An 18,859-nucleotide genomic window follows, 5' to 3' on the forward strand; every position below is an offset into this window, starting at 1 on the left:
TGAATCTGTTCATGACACTTTAAGAGAAATTCGTCTAAATCTGACCAGAGGGAGTGTAGATTGTATTTGTAGCAGTGATGAACCTTCGGATGTAGTACGAATCCCGGTGCATTACAGTGAAAGGACCTTTTTAAGCCCGCTACGATGCTGTGGTGAAGACAAACGTGCACAATAACGTAGACACTTTAGACGGACGCACCCAGCACAACACCTCCAGCTCAGTAGGGAAATGTCAATCAAAATGTGACTCTCCCGTGAGCAGGATGAGTAAGTACCACTCCCTGATGTCTCAGCGTGTAATTAAAGACTTATATATTCTCGGGTTACATTGGGTCATTTGTAATATACACTGAGGCCTGAGAAACTTTAACCATATCATGATGTGAGACTTATGTGGTCATAAAATTACATTTTTTATTTAACAACTAGTTAATATGCCTGCATAATTTAAACTCCTTTGGAGGAGATGGGAGAATTCGTGGTAACATTTTATATATTTATACATATTTGTCTGTTTCACACCCCTTTGTAGAAAGGACATTTGGTTTTATTCCAGTAGCTGTAAGACTAAAATAAATGGTCAGTGTATAAAAGTGATGAATACACAATGTGTCTTCATAGTGTTTGACATATTTAGCCAGTTATGGATCGGCCACTGCCAATAACGCATGTATCTTTTACATTTTTACCAATCAGAGTTTCCAGTAATATCACGTAAAAATCTGCCTCTTTACCAGCAGTTAAATGTAGCCGATCTGAACATAACATTTCAGCTTGAAGTTCTGCATATATCTTATATTCCTCCTCAAAGTCACTTCCTTTTAAGTTTGACTGTGATGCCCTTGGTACTGAGTACAGTTTGACTGTTGTTGTTGTTGTTGACAGGTGATGAAGACCTACCACATGTACCATACTGAGAGTCTCAGTGCTGAGAGCAAGCTGAAGGAGGCAGAGAAACAGGAAGAGAAGCACATTGGCAAGGCCAATGACACTGGTTCTCATCTGCTGCGGTACGGTCATGATGAACGTCCACAGCGACGGAGCTCCGTCAAGAAGATAGAGAAAATGAAGGAGAAGGTCTGTTGTAGTCGACTAGTTAGATACAAGTCACTCAAGTACAAATGCATTTGTTATGAACCTCTTGAATTTCACCAGATTCCATTTGTACAAATGACACTAGAAAAAGCAGTTGAAGATACGTCTCTGCACTGTGCAAAGTATTACATATATTGACAAATGATAGAAGATGAAATCAGATTGATGTTGTATTGCATTCTTTGAGTACATTAGGAATCCATTTTGCATCCTGGCATTGATGGGACTCTCTCTTCCCCTTTCTCCCTAGAGACAAGCCAAGTACTCTGAAAACAAGCTGAAATGCACAAAGGCCCGGAATGACTATCTTCTCAATCTGGCAGCTTCCAATGCCCTGGTGGCCAAATACTACATCCATGATGTCTCAGACTTGATAGATGTAAGTAACTACTGTCTGAGACCCACTTGTATTATTCTCAGTGCTTCGTGCATAAGTTCTCTGCCTTTAATTGGTTTGTGGTAACTAAATGTTTTCCTTCTTGTCCTCAGTGTTGCGACTTAGGTTTCCATGCAAGCCTGGCACGCACTCTGAGAACCTACCTGTCTGCAGAGTATAGTCTGGAGACTTCTCGCCACGAGGGTTTGGACTTGCTGGAGGGAGCAGTAGATGCCACGGACACCAGAGGAGACAAGCTGAAGTTCATGGACGCACACAGCCATTTCTTCTGTCCTCCAGCACGCTTTGACTGTCAGCCACACATGGGGGATGAGGTGAGTCACTTGGAAAAAAAAGGGCTGTAAGAATGTTTTCTTTGCATAGGTCTTAGTTCCTGATACAAAATGCATCTCGTCATGTTTGGTGTTCTGAATGTTAAACCACCCCTTTCTTTCTTAATCCCAGGTGTGTCAGGTGAGTGCACAGCAGCCTGTCCAGACAGAGCTCCTGATGCGCTACCACCAGCTGCAGTCTCGCCTGGCCACGCTGAGGATAGAAAATGAAGAGGTGAGAGTGCACACAAAGCCCACAGGGCTGAAGGCAGCTCGTGTCAGCGTTTCATTTCAAAATCTAGCAAGCTCACTGCAAGTGTGCTGTACACAGTAATGCTCCTTTCTACTGACTCAGAAGAGGACATATGGCCAAATGTACTGAGTCATAAGTACTCGTATACAGTCAAGGCAGGGTTTCTCCCAGGAAGCCGTATAGCTGAGGTGATCAGCCACCCACATCTTCACACGTCATCTCGTGATTCATTTCGTCAGTAGATGATGACTTAAACAACAGCCACACTCATTAAACATGTGGCTTTTGCTGTGTGACGTGACACTTTTGTTTCGTTTCAGTAAAATGTATTAACTTTGACGATGTTATGATGTTTAACATTTCAGAGGCCATTGCATAGCACCAGGTTGTTGCAATATACTGTGGCAGGAAATTAAAGTGTTGTCGTTTACACGATCAATCAAGTGACGACGCCAGAGAGCGGAACAGGGAAATGTCTGAAAGATATCTGCTGCTCTAATGTAGGTCAGTCTATAACACAATCTTGACAGGCTTTGGCGCATTTGCCAAAACGTCGAACTCCTGAAACACTGACGGAACATTTCTCTAATGTTAAGAAGTACAACCCGTACAGCGTACCACCCATCAAAGAGCTGTTTGTCTCACTTGAAGCAGCTGAAGCATTTCAAAACCTTCTTGGCTTTGCTACACTGTGTTTTAAACTGGGATTGGCAGCCAACACCCATACCTCTGTCACACCCTGCATTTATGTTCATATTTGATCATGAATCATCTCTCATCCAGTTTCCTGCCTCTACTGGGGGGGGGGCATGCTCCCTGAAGCCATCGAGGCCACTGTTACTCACATAGACATGTTTAAAGGTCACCTGGGTGTGTACGTGTGTCACACCTGTCTGTTGTTCATATGGAAATGTACACTGCCTTCCTGTCTGCCTGTTGTTTACGTCGTGTCAGTCAATCTGCTGTCAGAATGGCCTGCTGGCTTGTTTACACCATACAGCTCGTTTGTGACACTGAGAAGTTGTACAAGTATTTACATTGAGTATACGGTAGTTCCAATATTCCTTGTTGTTTTTGTCCGTAGATACTGAATTAAAGTCACTCGTTTTCAAACACCTTTTTGTATGCTGCGTGTGTCAGGTGAAGAAGACTCTTGACGCCACCATGCAGACCCTTCAGGACATGCTCACAGTGGAGGACTTCGATGTTTCGGAGGCCTTCCAGCACAGCCAATCCACAGAGTCGGTCAAATCGGCTTCCTCTGACTCCTACATGAGCAAGGCAAACATCGTGAAGAGACGAGCCAATCAGCACGAGACTGAGGGCTTCTACTTCACTGTGAGTTCTCAGACGAATGAGAGCACGACGCCACTGCAGTATGGAGCGCATGCATTATCAACAATAACCTTGTTGGTAATTGTCTCTTTATGTGTTTCATCTGCAGAAATACAAGGAGTACTTGAATGGCAGCAATCTCATTATCAAACTGCAGGCCAAGCATGACCTTCTGAAGCAGACACTGGGAGAAGGTGAGACTTATTGTGCGGTACATACGTGGAGCGGGAAGTGATGGTAATCGTTGGCGGTCTGCTCTTTACTTTAAGTTTTGTTTTAAGTGGGTAAAGTACCATAAATCAAGTTTGAATAAGGATGTGTGCAGTTTAGTCTTATGTCAATGAGTTGCTACTGCAGAATGTTGCAAGCATCTGCTATGGATATAAAATATACAGCGCAGCACATATTGTCAGTGGTACTATATTTGTGGACACACAAGAGTATATATGGTGGAATTTGATTGATTTGAAATTGAATACAAGCATGTGTTGTTACTGAAGGTGTCATTCAATTGACAGCTTGACAATTTTTGGACCTAAAAATGTGTCACAGGTTAGAAAAGACAGTAAAGAAAAGTACTGTACCTGAAGGGTATTCCTTGCCATACTATGTTCATATATTCCTCATATAAAATATGCATTAACCTACACACCAAAAGAGTGAATAGAAATGTATATATTCTGTGTCGTGGTGTTTCTCCTTCAGACTCAAACATCTGCTTCGGGTTCCATGTGTGTTTGACGTAAAGTAGGATTGTGCTGGAAGCTGCTTTACACGCGACGCGATCCTCGAACAAACGTGTCCCGGTCGACTGATCAAAGCGAGGCCTCAATCAGTTTGCGTACAGTGAGACGCGTGTGTGCGAATGTGGTTTCAGATATCACAAAATCATCGCACTGTACAAATCACAGCTCCCACAAAAAAACTCCCACTCTTGTCGCCCCCGGATACATTTTCACTTTGCCGAGCGAGCAGACGAGTTATCCCCTTCTGGGGGCTCTTGTGCCGTTTCTAGGGCAACCGCTGAATGACTGCTGCCTGGCGGTGAGACAAATGCAGCCGTGGCGCTCACCCCATTGAGCCGCCTGAATAGATGCCCGTTTTCTCACAACACCCCTTTCCGTCTCTATCTGCCAGCCTCGTATAGTCGGCCAGCACCGAACCGTACAGCTAACTTCTGCAATTGTGATACGAGTGTATACTAATTTTGGCTCTTTCTCTGCTGTTTTTTTTCTTCTTTTAGGGGAGAGGGCTGAATACGGAACAACAAGGTAAGCTGTCCAGTGACAAGACGATGAATGAAGTAGGCAATGGCGTGTAAAATCCTTCCTGTGTCTCTGGATGTGGCAGGAATGAGATCACAGTGTGGGGATATGAGAGTTGTCTCAACCTCTCTCTTGTTTTGTTCAAGAAAGGGTTTGATGCTAATCAGAGAAGGCTGTGCTCGGAGTTGTTCTTCACAGTTTTAATCTATACAATATGTTAGACCAATAAATGAAATGCCAGGGGAGATGGATAATGCCCTGCTGCTGTTCTACTTATAAACAGTTCAGTGAGCAGAAAATGAAGACACGCTCATGACTAATTGAATACAAGTGTTTGGCTTTTACCTATTTTGAACTTTACTGCATTCTATTAAATGCAATCAAATCTTTATTGCATTTTATGCTCGATGATTCCCTGTTGTCATTATCCTTGACTTTGATTAACTTTGCTACAGCAGCTCCATCTAAGGGTCAATTCAAAGAAATATTTTGACATTTGGGCAAATATGCTTTTTACATTAGGAGATCTATATCGTTGTCATGATTTTATGCCAAATGTGAAGCTACAGACTGTTACCTTGACTTAGCATTAAGATTGGAAGCAGGGGAAAACAGCTGGCCTGAAATACCGAGTAAAACCTTAACATGTCATTTTTCTCATCTTTTGTACAGATGAAACAAGCGAGCTAAGCTAACCTAGCGGTGTCTGTAGCTTCACATTGACCGTGCCGATACTGCGTGAGAGTGGTATCGATCTGCTCATCTCATTGATATTGTGTTTTTGGAGGTGCAAATTATTGTGGCAAAGACATGACAACAAACTGTTTTTAGTAAAAAATGTCTTTTTTTTTTTTGTATGTGTATACCAATTGCATTAGCATTCATATTTACCCTGTACCAACCGTACACCCCCCACCATCTCCCCAGGCCCCCCACTCTTCCCCCTAAACCCCAGAGAATGCGGAAGTCTAGACCTCGCTCCGTTTTTAACCGTAAGCTGTTTAACGGCAATATGGAGGCCTTCATTCAGGTATTAGTCCATCTGTGCTCTTTGTCTCTCCATGAGCTCAGCTGTCTCGCTAGTGGTCCTTGGGGGTTCTCTTGGCTTTGACCGCTCTTTTACCCAAATGTTGGCTCACTCATGCACTGATTTTCCTCTTGCTCACTGCCTTGTGTTCACAGTCGGAAAGACAGGGTGAGATGAAAACCAATCAAACTAATGCTGGCGATGGTTTGCTCTCTTAAGCACTGCTTTTAACATCCTCTCCTATCCCAGCCTCCAGACACTAAAATAAGAATTGGGCCTCATGTCAGCTGGCCATGCACCAGCTATGTCAGGCTATGCAAATATACAAATGGCCATGTCCGCTTTAATGCTCAAACAAACTGCGGCAGGCAAGACAGAGTGTGCATCAACAGCAGTGGAGCACTACAGCTGAAACGATCAGTCAATTGGCAGATGTAAAAAACAGCAATTCATCATTTAAGTGATTTTCAAGCACAAATTCCAAACGTTCCCTTGTTCCAGGTTCTAGCTGTTACAATATGTTCTACTTGTATTTGTCTTATATGATAATAAACCGAATATCTTTAGCATTTAGAGTGTTGGCTGAAAAAAAAAAAAGCGATGACACCTTTGGCTTGAGGAGGTTGTGATGGGTGTTTGTCACTATATCCAAATTATTATTACGACTACTTATTGGAGAAATGAATGGTTATATATTTGAATAGTGAAAATAATTGGTTGGTTGCAGCCTTAGAAATATGCCTTACTTTATGTAGCTCTTACCCCATCCTCTCAGATAGCACCCTCCCTCACACATACTCCCCCTGTCGAGCTGTGTCCTCATGTTTCAAACCCCACAAGGCACTGATGCTTTGGCTATTCTTTCAGGCCAGGCCTCCTCTTTTTCTCTCTCTCTGAACGGTCTGTCTCTCTCACTAACCTGTTGTGGTTCTTGTTGCCTCTCTTCCTCCGTCTGCGGGCCTTTCTGCTCTCTGCCCAGGGGACGACGGAATGTCCGTGCCAGGAGTCAGGTACTCTGTCTAACAGCAGGGCGGGATAATCCCGCTGTGTTCAGTATGCTAACCATCATTTCTGTGCCTCTGTCTTGTTGGCATTCCTGTGTGATACTGTAGTGATAATAACATATTTTGGTGCAAACACCAACACAATTGTGTTCTGCCTGTTTTTTTTCCTATACACTTTAACATCAGTTATTTTAAAAGAACATCAAATGATGAATAATGAACTTTGTTAAGTTAATTCATTTGAGGTGCTGCCTCTATAAGCCTCTGCTGATAACATCCTGCAGGCATAACTATTTGTTTTCTATGATTTTCTGTGTATGTGCTTACAATGATAGTCATTTGAATCTGTCTGGTAGGACTCAGGGCAGCCTATACCAGTGGTGGTTGAGAGCTGCGTTCGATACATCAACCTGTATGGTAGGTTCCTTTGTAGTGTTTCTTCCCACAAAATGATAAAACCTGTGCTTTCACCTACTCTGTCTCTCCCTCTTTTTATACTAACATTTTTGTCATGAAAAAGATTAACATCAGCAATCGTGTCAGGGAATCACACAGTATATGTCTTAAATATGTATTAAACAAAACAATACAATCCAACGTGTTTTCAATAGGAATGTCCTAGACTTAAAAATAAGTCTTTAGACTACAAATAGCCCTTTTTCGCCACATGAAACCTCTCTAGGTACCTCACCCATGGCACTAAATTATTACCTCCATCATAGTTCCTGGTGCCACCCTGAGGGTAGTCATTGCTAATAGCCCAGGAACTATTGGGACAGAGTTTGCAGTGCTGGGCATTCATTCACTCAATAAGAAAGCACTGGATGCTACTTGTTTGAATATTAATACGAAGGGTGGACACAACACAATTAATCTGTGTTGTTGTTGTTTTTTCTGCCATAATTTGTTTTAAGCCGTTCCAGACTTATTTGCTTTATCTTCAAGGTTCTTAAGATGCGTTAGAAACACAAACAGGAAAAAACGCAAATTAGACGTTTAGTTCATGTTTTAGTTCCTGTGGCTCCATAGTTCTTTGAACGTTTGGGTTGAAAAGAGCCTAAATTATAGGATTTTTTTTGACGAATCAATTTGTTGAATTGGCGGACAAAATTGGTCAAATTCAGTTTTATCGTCCTTTTGCAGTAAAATACAGTCATGCTGAGGAATTTAATAAAATCAAGCATTCATTAATATTATAGTGAAGACAGTGATGTGATTAATATTTCATCCACCAATAAAAAGGACCAGAAAAAAAATAAATAAAAATTGCTAATAATGTTGACCAGAACCTTCATGACCGATTGAAATTCAAATTACCTAGAAGTCTGCTAGCGGGTTCAAACCTTGCCCTCACCCATACTGGTCTTGTCTTTCAAATCCAGTCTCACACCATTTTGCACCCTTTTTGTCACATACACACTGAACATCCCGACACTTGCAATGTAACCTAAACTGACATTTGTTGTTGGGTTTAGTCTTTATTTAAATGAGTTTGTTTATGTGCTTTAACCTTTGGGCTTTATGTGCTGAGCACCGTCTGTGAGGATTGGTTAATATTGTTAAACTTTAAATGTGCAGAGAAATTCAATGACAAGACATTTGTACATTTTACACTAACTGGTCTATCTGTCCACAGGTCTTCAGCAGCAAGGTATATTTCGAGTTCCAGGCTCCCATGTCGAAGTCAACGATATTAAAAATGCATTTGAAAGAGGTTAGTCCTTGTGCGCTTGGCCATCTTCTCTTGATTGGTTTTAAATTGAATTTTGTCCACCTCAAAAGCCACAGTCTCTTTCACAGGCCTTTAAAGTGCACATAAAGAGCCCATGTGCCACATGTTACTCCGTAATGGACATGTAAACCATTTTAGATGCATAATACATAAGATCAGCATCTTTGACTAATAATAAATGAGGAAACGTAACTGCACTCTCAATGTTTATATTAACCTCCCAACTTGAAATACTCATTAAAAAAACTGCATCACTGCTGTGTTATGTGGACATTGATAGTAATGAATGATTGATGAGTGGATTAAAGGTATGTTACGTCTATAGGAGAGGATCCACTGGTGGATGATCAGGACGATCATGACATCAACTCTGTGGCAGGCGTTCTTAAGCTCTACTTCAGGGGGCTGGAAAACCCGCTGTTCCCTAAAGAGTGTTTCCACGACCTCATATCCACAACCAGTGAGTCACATTCCAGGAAAACATCCGATACATCTCAGCTTTTTATTTAGTGAAGCTTTCTCGAATCTTCCGCTTTTTCTTTGTTTCCTTTATTTCAGAGCTTGAATTAGGCGCAGAAAGGGCTCATCACCTTCAGCAGATAGTTGTGACTCTCCAGCGGTCCGTGATCATCGTCATGAGATACCTGTTTGCATTTCTAAATCAGTAAGTCCTGCCACAACAAAAAATCCCACCTGTTTGACACTCATGAAGCGATGCTAATTGCTTCTGGCTTCCCAGTGTTTCTCAGTACAGTGACGAGAACATGATGGACTCCTACAACCTGGCTATTTGCTTTGGCCCCACATTGATGCCAATACCAGATGATCAGGACCCTGTGTCCTGCCAGGCGCATGTTAACGACATCATTAAGACCGTTATCATCCACCATGAGGTCATCTTCCCGGCCCAGCGTGAGTTGGACGGACCTGTGTATGAAAAGTGCATGGCTGGTGGGGAAGAGTACTGGTAAGTGTAAGACCAGGTGTCCATTATGTGGTCAGTACATAGATTATGGGCGGCTGTTGCTTAGGAGTGTGTTTGAATGGGGAAATGAGGGGGGAAAAGCTGCTATTTATATGCAACCATTTACTGTCTATTTTTCTCAGTTTTCCATTTTAACAATGGATGAAATTTCAATAAAAATGTACTGAAAGACACCAAAACCATAATTGTGTCAGAATTGTTATTTGTCTTTCTCTTACATAAACATCTTACTTTGCATAAAATAAAATATGGTTTTGGGAATGTCTGTCTCCCTATTTCTCCATCCAGTGAAAGCCCCCACAGTGAGCCAGGAACTCTTGACGAGGTAGACAATGGCACCGGACCCAACACTAGCGATGAAGGTGAGTCGCCAAGCAGTCAGTCCACTGCAAGGACTGCAGCTGTACCTGTAAGAGCTGAAAAGATTCTTTGCATTGGATTCCATCCCATTTCTTCTTTGCATGATTTGTCTTGCAGAGTTGGAGCAGATCGAGGCCATTGCAAAGTTTGACTACGTGGGCCGAACTCCGAGAGAGCTTTCCTTCAAGAAGGGAGCCTCTCTGTTACTCTACCTGCGAGCCTCTGAGGACTGGTGGGAGGGCCGACATAACGGTGTGGATGGGCTGATTCCACACCAGTACATTGTGGTACAAGACATGTGAGTAAGATGCATTTGCTCTGTGAAGCCCACAATAACACTTTTGTTATATTGAACAGATTTTAGCATACAACAGCATCACAAAGTCCTAGTCAAGAAGTCAGTACCCTGGTTCTGCTGCAGGACAACAGCTACTTTGGGCTTGGTCATTATTTATGTCGCTCTATTTTCCCATAATGCATGTTTCTATTCCTACCATCCTCTCGAGCTGTGTTGTGTTTCCAAAAAGCTTGGTCTTATAAAATCTGCGCCCTCAGCAAGGATCAGTGTGAATAAATCATCCTGCTTTTCTGTATGTTTTTCTTGTTTTCTTGAAACAACTAGTTGCAATGAAAACAAAACAAAAGACCCCCAGTCAGCAATAATCTGTAGAGCTGTAGAGAGGACAAGCACTTAGGTCACTCCTTACATTTCTGCTGTGGCCTCTTGTCTGATAATGCAGCTGTTCTTATTGAATCAACACCTCCCAACTTCAGTTTCATGAGCAAAACAAGAGCGCATAAGAAAGGAGGTGGAGTTGCTATTTTATTTAATGATTCTCTTCAATGCAAGCAGATGCCCTTTGGTCATTTTAGTTCTTTTGAATATGTGGCTCTGAATTCCAATCAAGCTTTATTCCTAAACATTTACAGACCGCCTAAATACTGTACGACCTTCTTTGATGAGTTTACTGAAGTGCTGTCTGTAATCTGTATTGATTTTGACTGTGTTGTTATTGTTGGTGATTTTAAGATCCATGTTGATAATCCCCAGGACAGAGAGTCTATAGAACTATGTGGTGTCCTTGATAACTATGATCTGACCCACAACAGGGGGCACACTCTGGACCTAATCATCACCAAAGGTGTAAACATTTCCAAGGTTGCTGTGACTGATGTTGCACTCTCTGATCATTTCTGTGTTTTCTTTGGGAGTGCAATCTCCTTGCACACAAATGTCAAAACCAAGGTTGTGACAAAGCGTTACATCTCTGAAAACACCAGTGAACTATTTATTCAGAAGTTCTCCTCCACACCAGCCCTCTCTTGCCTCTCAGTCAATGAGCTTGTAGATGGCTTCAATTTTAAAGTTAAAAATATTGTTGATGCCATTGCACCCACTAAAGTGAAGGTTGTCTCGGGTAAGCAAAGATCTCCTTGGAGAAATGCTACGCTGGTCAAAATAGAGAAACGAGAGTGTCGGAAAGCTGAGCGCAGGTGGCGAAAAACTAATCTCCAGGTTCACTGTGACATCTATAAAGAGAGACTTCGCAATTATAATTTGGAACTTAGAAATGCAAGGCAGTCATTCTTCTCTGACATCATAACCAAAAACAGGAACAATACACGCGCCTTATTTGCTACCGTCGACAGGCTAACAAACCCTCCAGTGTCGGTAGCTGCTGAACTCCAATCCACCTGGGCATGCAATCAATTTGCCTCCTTTTTTACTGACAAAATTCAGAAAATTAGACAAGCAGTCAGTGCCTCCACATCAACCACAGGATATGTGTTGTCCCGATCTCTGAATAACATCCATTCAAATATCATGACACAATTTCATTCAATCGACCGTAGAAGCCTAGAAGACATCATACAACATCTGAAGTCATCCTCCTGCTGCTTGGATATTCTACCAACACACTTTTTCAAAAATATTTCAAACTGCATGACCACTGATCTTTTACAAATTGTCAACACATCCCTTCTCTCAGGTGTCTTCCCACAAGCCCTGAAAACTGCAGTTGTTAAACCGCTCCTAAAGAAGGCTAGTTTAGACTCCGCAACGATGAAAAATTATAGGCCAATATCAAACCTCCCATTTTTAAGTAAAATAATTGAAAAAGCGGTTTTCCAACAGCTGACCAACTTCTTGACCGTAAATAACTGCTTTGATGTTTTCCAGTCAGGCTTTCGACAGCACCACAGCACTGAAACTGCTCTTGTTAAGGTTTTCAACGACATCCACTTAAACATAGACAATTGCAGAAGTTCAGTCTGAGTGTTACTGGATCTCAGTGCTGCATTCGACACGGTCGACCATGCCATACTCCTAGAAAGACTAAAAATCTGGGTGGGACTCTCTGGCACAGCACTTAACTGGTTTGAATCCTACTTGAAGGGCCGAGAATACTTTGTGTCTGTAGCTGATTACACATCGGAGCTGACTAAAATGGCATGTGGTGTTCCCCAAGGTTCAATACTTGGGCCTCCTCTGTTCAACATCTACATGCTTCCACGAGCTCAGATTATGGAAAACAACAAAGTGTGTTATCATAATTATGCAGACGACACACAAATCTACATAACTATGTCACTAGGGGACTATAATCCCATACAAGGGCTGGGTAACTGCATTGAACAAATCAACAACTGGATGTGCCAGCATTTTCTTCAATTAAACAAAGATAAAACAGAAGTAATTGTTTTTGGTACCAAGGACGAACAATTGAAAATCACCGCTCAGCTTCAGTCACTGATGTTAAAACCCACAAACCAAGCCAGAAATCTAGGTGTAGTTATGGATTCAGACCTCAACCTGAACAGCCATATCAAGACAATTACAAAATCAGCCTACTATCACCTGGAGAATATATCAAGGATTAGAGGACTTATGTCTCAACAGGATTTGGAAAAACTTGTCCACGCATTTATCTTCAGCAGACTGGACTACTGTAACGGTGTGTTTACAGGTCTCTGTAAAAAGTCCGTCAGAAAGCTGCAGCTGATTCAGAACGCTGCAGCTCGAGTCCTCACTAAGACCAGGAGGGTGGATCACATCACTCCAGTTCTGATGTCTTTGCACTGGCTTCCTGTCCAACAAAGAATTGACTTTAAAATCCTGCTGTTGGTTTACAAAGCACTGAATGGTTTAGGGCCAAAATACATCTCTGATCTGCTGCTACCTTATGAACCATCCCGACCCCTCAGGTCGTCTGGGACCGGTCTACTTTCTGTTCCCAGAGTCAGAACTAAACATGGAGAAGCAGCGTTCAGTTTCTCTGCTCCACATATCTGGAACAAAGTCCCAGAAAGCTGCAGGTCTGCTGAGACCCTCAGCTCATTTAAATCAAGATTGAAGACCTTTCTGTTTGCTGCTGCCTTTAATTGAACCACATTCAATTCATATATTAATCAATTTCCTGCATTTCTGCATTTTACTTCTGAATTTTATTTCTTACACTGTTTCTTTAATTGTTTTTAAATCTCCTTTCTTTTGCCTTATGTTTTGATGCTTTTAATGGTTTTATGTGAAGCACTTTGAATTACCTTGTTGTTGAAATGTGCTATACAAATAAACTTGCCTTGCCTTGCCTTGCCTTGATAACCACTCCTGCATCACTGGGCTGGTAACAACATTAAAGCAAAATTAAGAAGAGCGATGCTGCCCACAGTGGCTTCAAGGGACTGATACGTGATGAATTCTGTCTGTAAAAGTAATGAGGCTCACTGTGCCGATGACATGTTTGTGTTGTTTTTGTGGCAAGAATGTAATTGTTCAGGATTTGTATGTGCTATTCGAGTGATTCAATTTCCAAGTTCATTCCCTCGAATTAAAAGCCAATATTAACATTTCCCGAGGGCAGACGCTATTAATCGAAATCAATCTCTTCTGTCCGTCCGTATCAGGGATGATGCATTCTCGGATAGCGTTCAGAGGACTGATAGCGCGGCCGGCAGTGGACCCCACCACGATGAAAGAGCCTCGTCCAGAAATGACCGCCGATCTCCTCCAAGTGAACACACACCTGAGCGCCAATTTGGAGCAGCACTGGGAAGGTGAGACAAGACTCTCTGCGCACACACAATACAGACAGTGAATACATAATGCAGAAATAAGCAGTGTTTGATTTTTATGGACACAAATAAATAAAATCCATCTTTGCATTTTAAATTCCTGTGGAAGTATTCTGAGTCATGTAAAGTATCAAATTGTGATTTGTGTTAGGGTGAGGGTGCGATCAGATGGAGCTGCAGGTCCGCGCCACAGGAACGGCGCTGACGTTCACAGCCCCACCAGAGCTGCAGACCAGCCCCCTAGGGTTATGCCCCGGCCCTGCAGCCCACACAAAATAGCAGTTAACAGGGGCCCAACGGACAGTCCGGAGAAACGACGTCTCGCCGCATTTGGCAGTGCTGGCTGCATCAACCACTCCGACAGAAGGGCCTTCGTGGACAGCCATTCTCAACGATCTTCACCCAGCGCCACTCGGCACGCGAGTTCAGGAGATCACAAAACTCTTGAGGCTGAAGCACTTAATGAGGTGAGTGTTTAAAATGGTATATACTTCTAAATAGTGTGTGTGTGTATGTATGTATGTATGTATGTATGTATGTATGTGTCTATATATATATATATATATATATCAACCCTACCCTAACTTTGGTTGATAGAGACCTTATACTTTGATAAATCAGTATTGTATGTAGATCTTCAATTGGAAAGAACACTGTCCTTTACTGCCTTATCCAGCCTAATATTTAATATTTGATTCATATCGAATTCCAGCAACTTTTTAAGAGGATATTTATTGTAAATATAATAGAGATTCGATGATTTTTGAAAATGTGCAGAGGAGGTTGCAGGTTTTTTTGAGGGTTTTTTTTGCCTCCACCAATCCGGATGTGTGAGACTGTATGTAGCTTAAGAGGCAAAACCTTGGGCTAATCACTTGCTGCTGCTCCCTAACATTACTGCTCTTGATCTATCTAAAGTGCATTACAGTTTGGATTCTGGGGGCGGGACAGTAATAGGACACTAGACAAGTTAGAGTGTGTTAATCAAACTGGAACTTTAAAAATGTAGGGACATGTCTCCCCCATCCTCAGTGGGACTTGGTTTTAGTTACTTGTTGCCTGATTGTATATCAAAATGTCAATATATTATTTTCCTTCTGCTCAGGACATTGAGAAAACGATGAATACAGCTCTCCATGAGTTGCGTGAGTTGGAGCGACAGAATGTAGCCAAACAAACCCCCGATGTTGTTTTGGACACATTGGAGCCCCTGAAACACGCTGGTGGAGCCCAGGATCCGCCTGGCAGCCCTCTCCACACCATGGTAATCAGGGATCTAGATGCAGCCCAGCGACGTAGCAGCAGCACCTCCTCCGAGACCATGAGCACTTTTAAACCTGCTATATCAGCACGTAGACCGAGTGCACCTCTAAGGCCCCCGCCTGTCAGACCTGTGCGGCCTGCGCCTGTGATTGGACAGGGCCAGGGACCACACCGCTCCAGCAGCTCCAGTTCCTCTGGTCTGGGCAGCCCAGGCATCACACCCACTGACAGGGTCTTTCCCAAACCCCCCTCCCCATCACCATCCACCTCCTCCTCATCCTCAGACAAACTAGGGAACATGTAGCTCCAGTCAGTCACAAGTCAAGTGGTGGAAGAACACTGTGGATACCAAGTGATTGTGATTACCATCATGCCCCTGCACTTCTTTTTGACCGCAAAACAAACATTGACACCTGGTCTGTATATTCTTCTGAAGTGTAGGGCGGCTACTTCTGGTTTCTGACAACTGTGCTCCCACACGTTAACTTGTTGGTGAACGAGTATATGTACTGCATTACAATATTACACAGAAATAGGATATAAATCTACTAGAGTCATTTTATAGAATGCTACCGTGCTAAACAGCCATGCTGGATACAAAAGGGATGCACTGGAAAATGCTTCTGTTTACTGAAATCTGACAATGAAAATCTCATGTTATGAGGTTACAAAAATGCTGTGAGCTTGTGTGTCTGGTTTCATGTTCAATTATGAGGGAACACTGATGGTAATATTACACCACTAATTATCTAGACATCCAGTCTGTGCTGCTGGTTGATGTAGTCTATTAAAACTAAAAAAACTCCTAAAGCACCATTTTCCTGAGAGAGCCTGTCACACAATGGCAATATATACCAACCAGCAAGTATGGTTTCAAGCAACTGGCAGATACGGTGGCTGTGTCTGAAATCACTCTCTCTTTACTATGTCGAGCACTGTATTAACTCACCGCCATTTTATTTCAGTGTATGAATTCTGCGTGGGAAATGTACTTCTAGTGTATGGTGGCCTTAAAAAATCAAATATTGGAATGAAAGAAATTAGTGTGCATGGCATGTTAAGTCTTTTCTGCCAACAATCCCACAATGCAATGCATCACTTTTTAATATAGATGCAAAAATTACAATACACCCGTTAGTGATAACGCAAACTGTTGCTAATTCATAGGTGTTTGACATATTTAGTGCTCATTACATAGTGAACTGCTCTGTTTCATTGGGAGGTGTGAGCGAGGATGATTTTAGACACAGCCATGGATGATGAGTAAAACCAGGGTAGAAGTAGATTAAGTTGTTCTAATGGCCGGTAGATGCTGACTCCAAGGAAATTACACTCCACGCAAATCCAACCTGAGGATACTAAAGGAGTACGACAGGCTTAACGCAACTTTTAGACAACACCAACTGTCACTGGGATTGAATTTTTCGACAATATTTTTTTTTTAGCAGAATAGGCATCACTGGCCAGCAGCCTGGGTGCGAGCCTGGTTAGCTGGTTGCAGTCCAGCAGCACAATCGGCAACAACCTGACACTGCTTCTCTTTGTTGCATTTTCTCAGCAGTGGACCACGACTGGTACAAACTCTTTGTGACTCTGATATTTGATAATATTTGCTGCATGCAAGCTGTACCAAAATGTACTTTTTAGGAAACAAAATGAAACTTATTTCAGCCAAAACTATATTTTTCATTTATCTCCGAACAGGTCAGTGGATGGCAGATGTAAATCAGGCTGCAGGGCCACACAGTTACACAGAGAACATTAACATCTATTGTGGACTTCATAGACATGCCACCCTTATAACTAATACACAGAAAGAAAGAATACAATCAGCAAAATGTTCTTGTAAAATATAGTAATCTCTCTATATACAAATTTTAGATTTTACCTTAATAAACAAGTGACATGTTCTCCTGCAATTCAAGTAAATAATGCACTTAAACACACGACGGGGAACTGTGCTGCATTTGTAGGTTCTGTTTGTTAATTTTGATGAGGTACTAGAAACATGACGTAGCACATCAGTGTCATTGAAGCTTACATAATGTCTAGATTGCATTGGTCAGTTCAGGCTGTGTGGGTGTTTAGATGAATTTGTTTACCGTTGATGTTTTTCGTCTGTCTTAAAAGGATAATCAATACTGTATATCTTAAAGTGTAAAAGGTACGTTGGATCGAATATATACATACTGTTACAGGATACTTGTATAAATATCATTGTATGATAGGAACAGGATATATTATCATGTCTAGTCTGTAGATTTTTGTTACTCTTATCCTCGCACAAACATTAACAAAACAATAAATCAGTGAAACCTCACAGAAACGTCTTGTGTTGTTGTCTTGTGACGTTCAATAAAAAGGCTTTCATGGAGGTGACTGCAGATGAACAGTGGCCAGTGATAGTTATAGTGCACCATATTCATATCCATCGTCCTTGTGTTAATCTGTGGTGACAATTTCCATGAACAGCACAACTCATTCATACATGCACTGACTATAGAGTGGTTTTTCATTGCCATCTACTGGTCAGTGTAGATGGTATGTTCTTCCTGTTAAAGACCTTCCGGTATCACACACACTTTTTATGTTTGTTTCAGCACAATTTTGAAAATTTATTTTTGTCAAGAATTTACGCACAATTATCACAACCAAACACAACGGCAGAGCACCTCAAACATTTTGCAAAATTAAACACTTCACTTAAAACTACACTATAATTTATAAAACCCAATTATGTCCCCTTATGGTTGATATAATCTGGACCTGTTTGAACCAGTTACACACTGCTGTGCTCAATCCAAAGCACCTTATGTTAACATTTCTACTTCTCTAATGATTTATTCTGGGTTAGGTTTTTTCCAGATACATTGTTCGAGGAAAGTACGTGAATATATTTATCATCATATTTTTATTTTACAATTTTTTTTTAAAGCAAATACACGTTTTTGAACTCGCTGCCATGTTGACTTCCATGTTGTTGTAAACAGGTACTCACCGTTGGTCTTTTTATGGTGGTATGAATGTTACTTTATGTCTTATGTAGAAAACTGTTCTGTGTTTCAAAAGAAATGCTAAAATGTTTTGCTCTCTGAGTGTCAGTCTCGATTATTGAGTTCTATGTTCATTTTAGTGTGTTAACAATTGTAAACTATGAAAATCAAGGAAATACCAACATAAAATGCATCATGCCATGCCAGAGCAGCCTGCATAAAGAATATATATTTACATTAAGTAACATAATAAAGTCCGGTTTTAATGTACTTTTACTTTATTTGTAGTATTATCCATTTTATGTTTCAGTGGGAAATTACTAGTTACTACCGGTACTACATTTATCTCTTTATCCGCTAGTTACTTTGCAGATCAAAATTTGACATGCAAAGAAATGTAGTCAACACACTAATTCATGATAACTACAACATAACATTTTTGCATCATGTTAGTGTATTAATAATGATATTTATATGTGTTAAGTGTAATAATATCGCTCTGAAAGAGGCCGTTCTGCATAATGACGACTTGACACTTTAAATTATCTCACAATACTAATTTCAAAACTTTCTACTTCAGTGAAACATTTGAATGCTTAAACTTTACTTGTGATGCCATTTGTTTAGACTTTTACTTGAGTAAAGGATATTAATACTTTTTCCATCATCAATCGCAGTATACTGTATCTTTTACATTTCTTACATGAAGACATGCAGTTACCACTTGTACCCTGTGGATGGAGGCATTGTCATCATCAAACCATG

The 18,859-nt window shown here is 41.4% G+C and overlaps 1 protein-coding gene across 2 annotated transcripts in view; it reads left to right on the top strand.

The window, feature by feature from the left end:
• Window positions 1-17,415, top strand: part of LOC306775202 (SLIT-ROBO Rho GTPase-activating protein 3-like) — a 31,585-nt gene extending 14,170 nt beyond the window's left edge. The window contains exons 5-22 of one of the 2 annotated variants that reach the window (XM_079265509.1): window positions 886-1,077; window positions 1,346-1,474; window positions 1,585-1,806; window positions 1,937-2,038; window positions 3,197-3,394; window positions 3,501-3,585; window positions 4,635-4,662; window positions 5,584-5,686; window positions 7,044-7,104; window positions 8,324-8,401; window positions 8,745-8,879; window positions 8,978-9,083; window positions 9,159-9,386; window positions 9,693-9,766; window positions 9,882-10,062; window positions 13,671-13,820; window positions 13,990-14,305; window positions 14,944-17,415. In XM_079265509.1, coding sequence (XP_079121635.1) covers window positions 886-1,077; window positions 1,346-1,474; window positions 1,585-1,806; window positions 1,937-2,038; window positions 3,197-3,394; window positions 3,501-3,585; window positions 4,635-4,662; window positions 5,584-5,686; window positions 7,044-7,104; window positions 8,324-8,401; window positions 8,745-8,879; window positions 8,978-9,083; window positions 9,159-9,386; window positions 9,693-9,766; window positions 9,882-10,062; window positions 13,671-13,820; window positions 13,990-14,305; window positions 14,944-15,405 — 2,850 coding nt within the window. In that variant the 3' untranslated portion in view covers window positions 15,406-17,415. Of the gene's footprint in view, window positions 1-885; window positions 1,078-1,345; window positions 1,475-1,584; window positions 1,807-1,936; window positions 2,039-3,196; window positions 3,395-3,500; window positions 3,586-4,634; window positions 4,663-5,583; window positions 5,687-6,662; window positions 6,694-7,043; window positions 7,105-8,323; window positions 8,402-8,744; window positions 8,880-8,977; window positions 9,084-9,158; window positions 9,387-9,692; window positions 9,767-9,881; window positions 10,063-13,670; window positions 13,821-13,989; window positions 14,306-14,943 lie in introns of both variants that reach the window. The other variant, XM_079265508.1, reaches the window with a different exon arrangement.
• Window positions 17,416-18,859: the final 1,444 nt, after the last annotated feature.

The sequence above is a fragment of the Melanostigma gelatinosum genome, assembly GCF_949748355.1.
Source record: "Melanostigma gelatinosum genome assembly, chromosome: 3".
Classification (NCBI taxonomy): Eukaryota; Metazoa; Chordata; class Actinopteri; order Perciformes; family Zoarcidae; genus Melanostigma; species Melanostigma gelatinosum.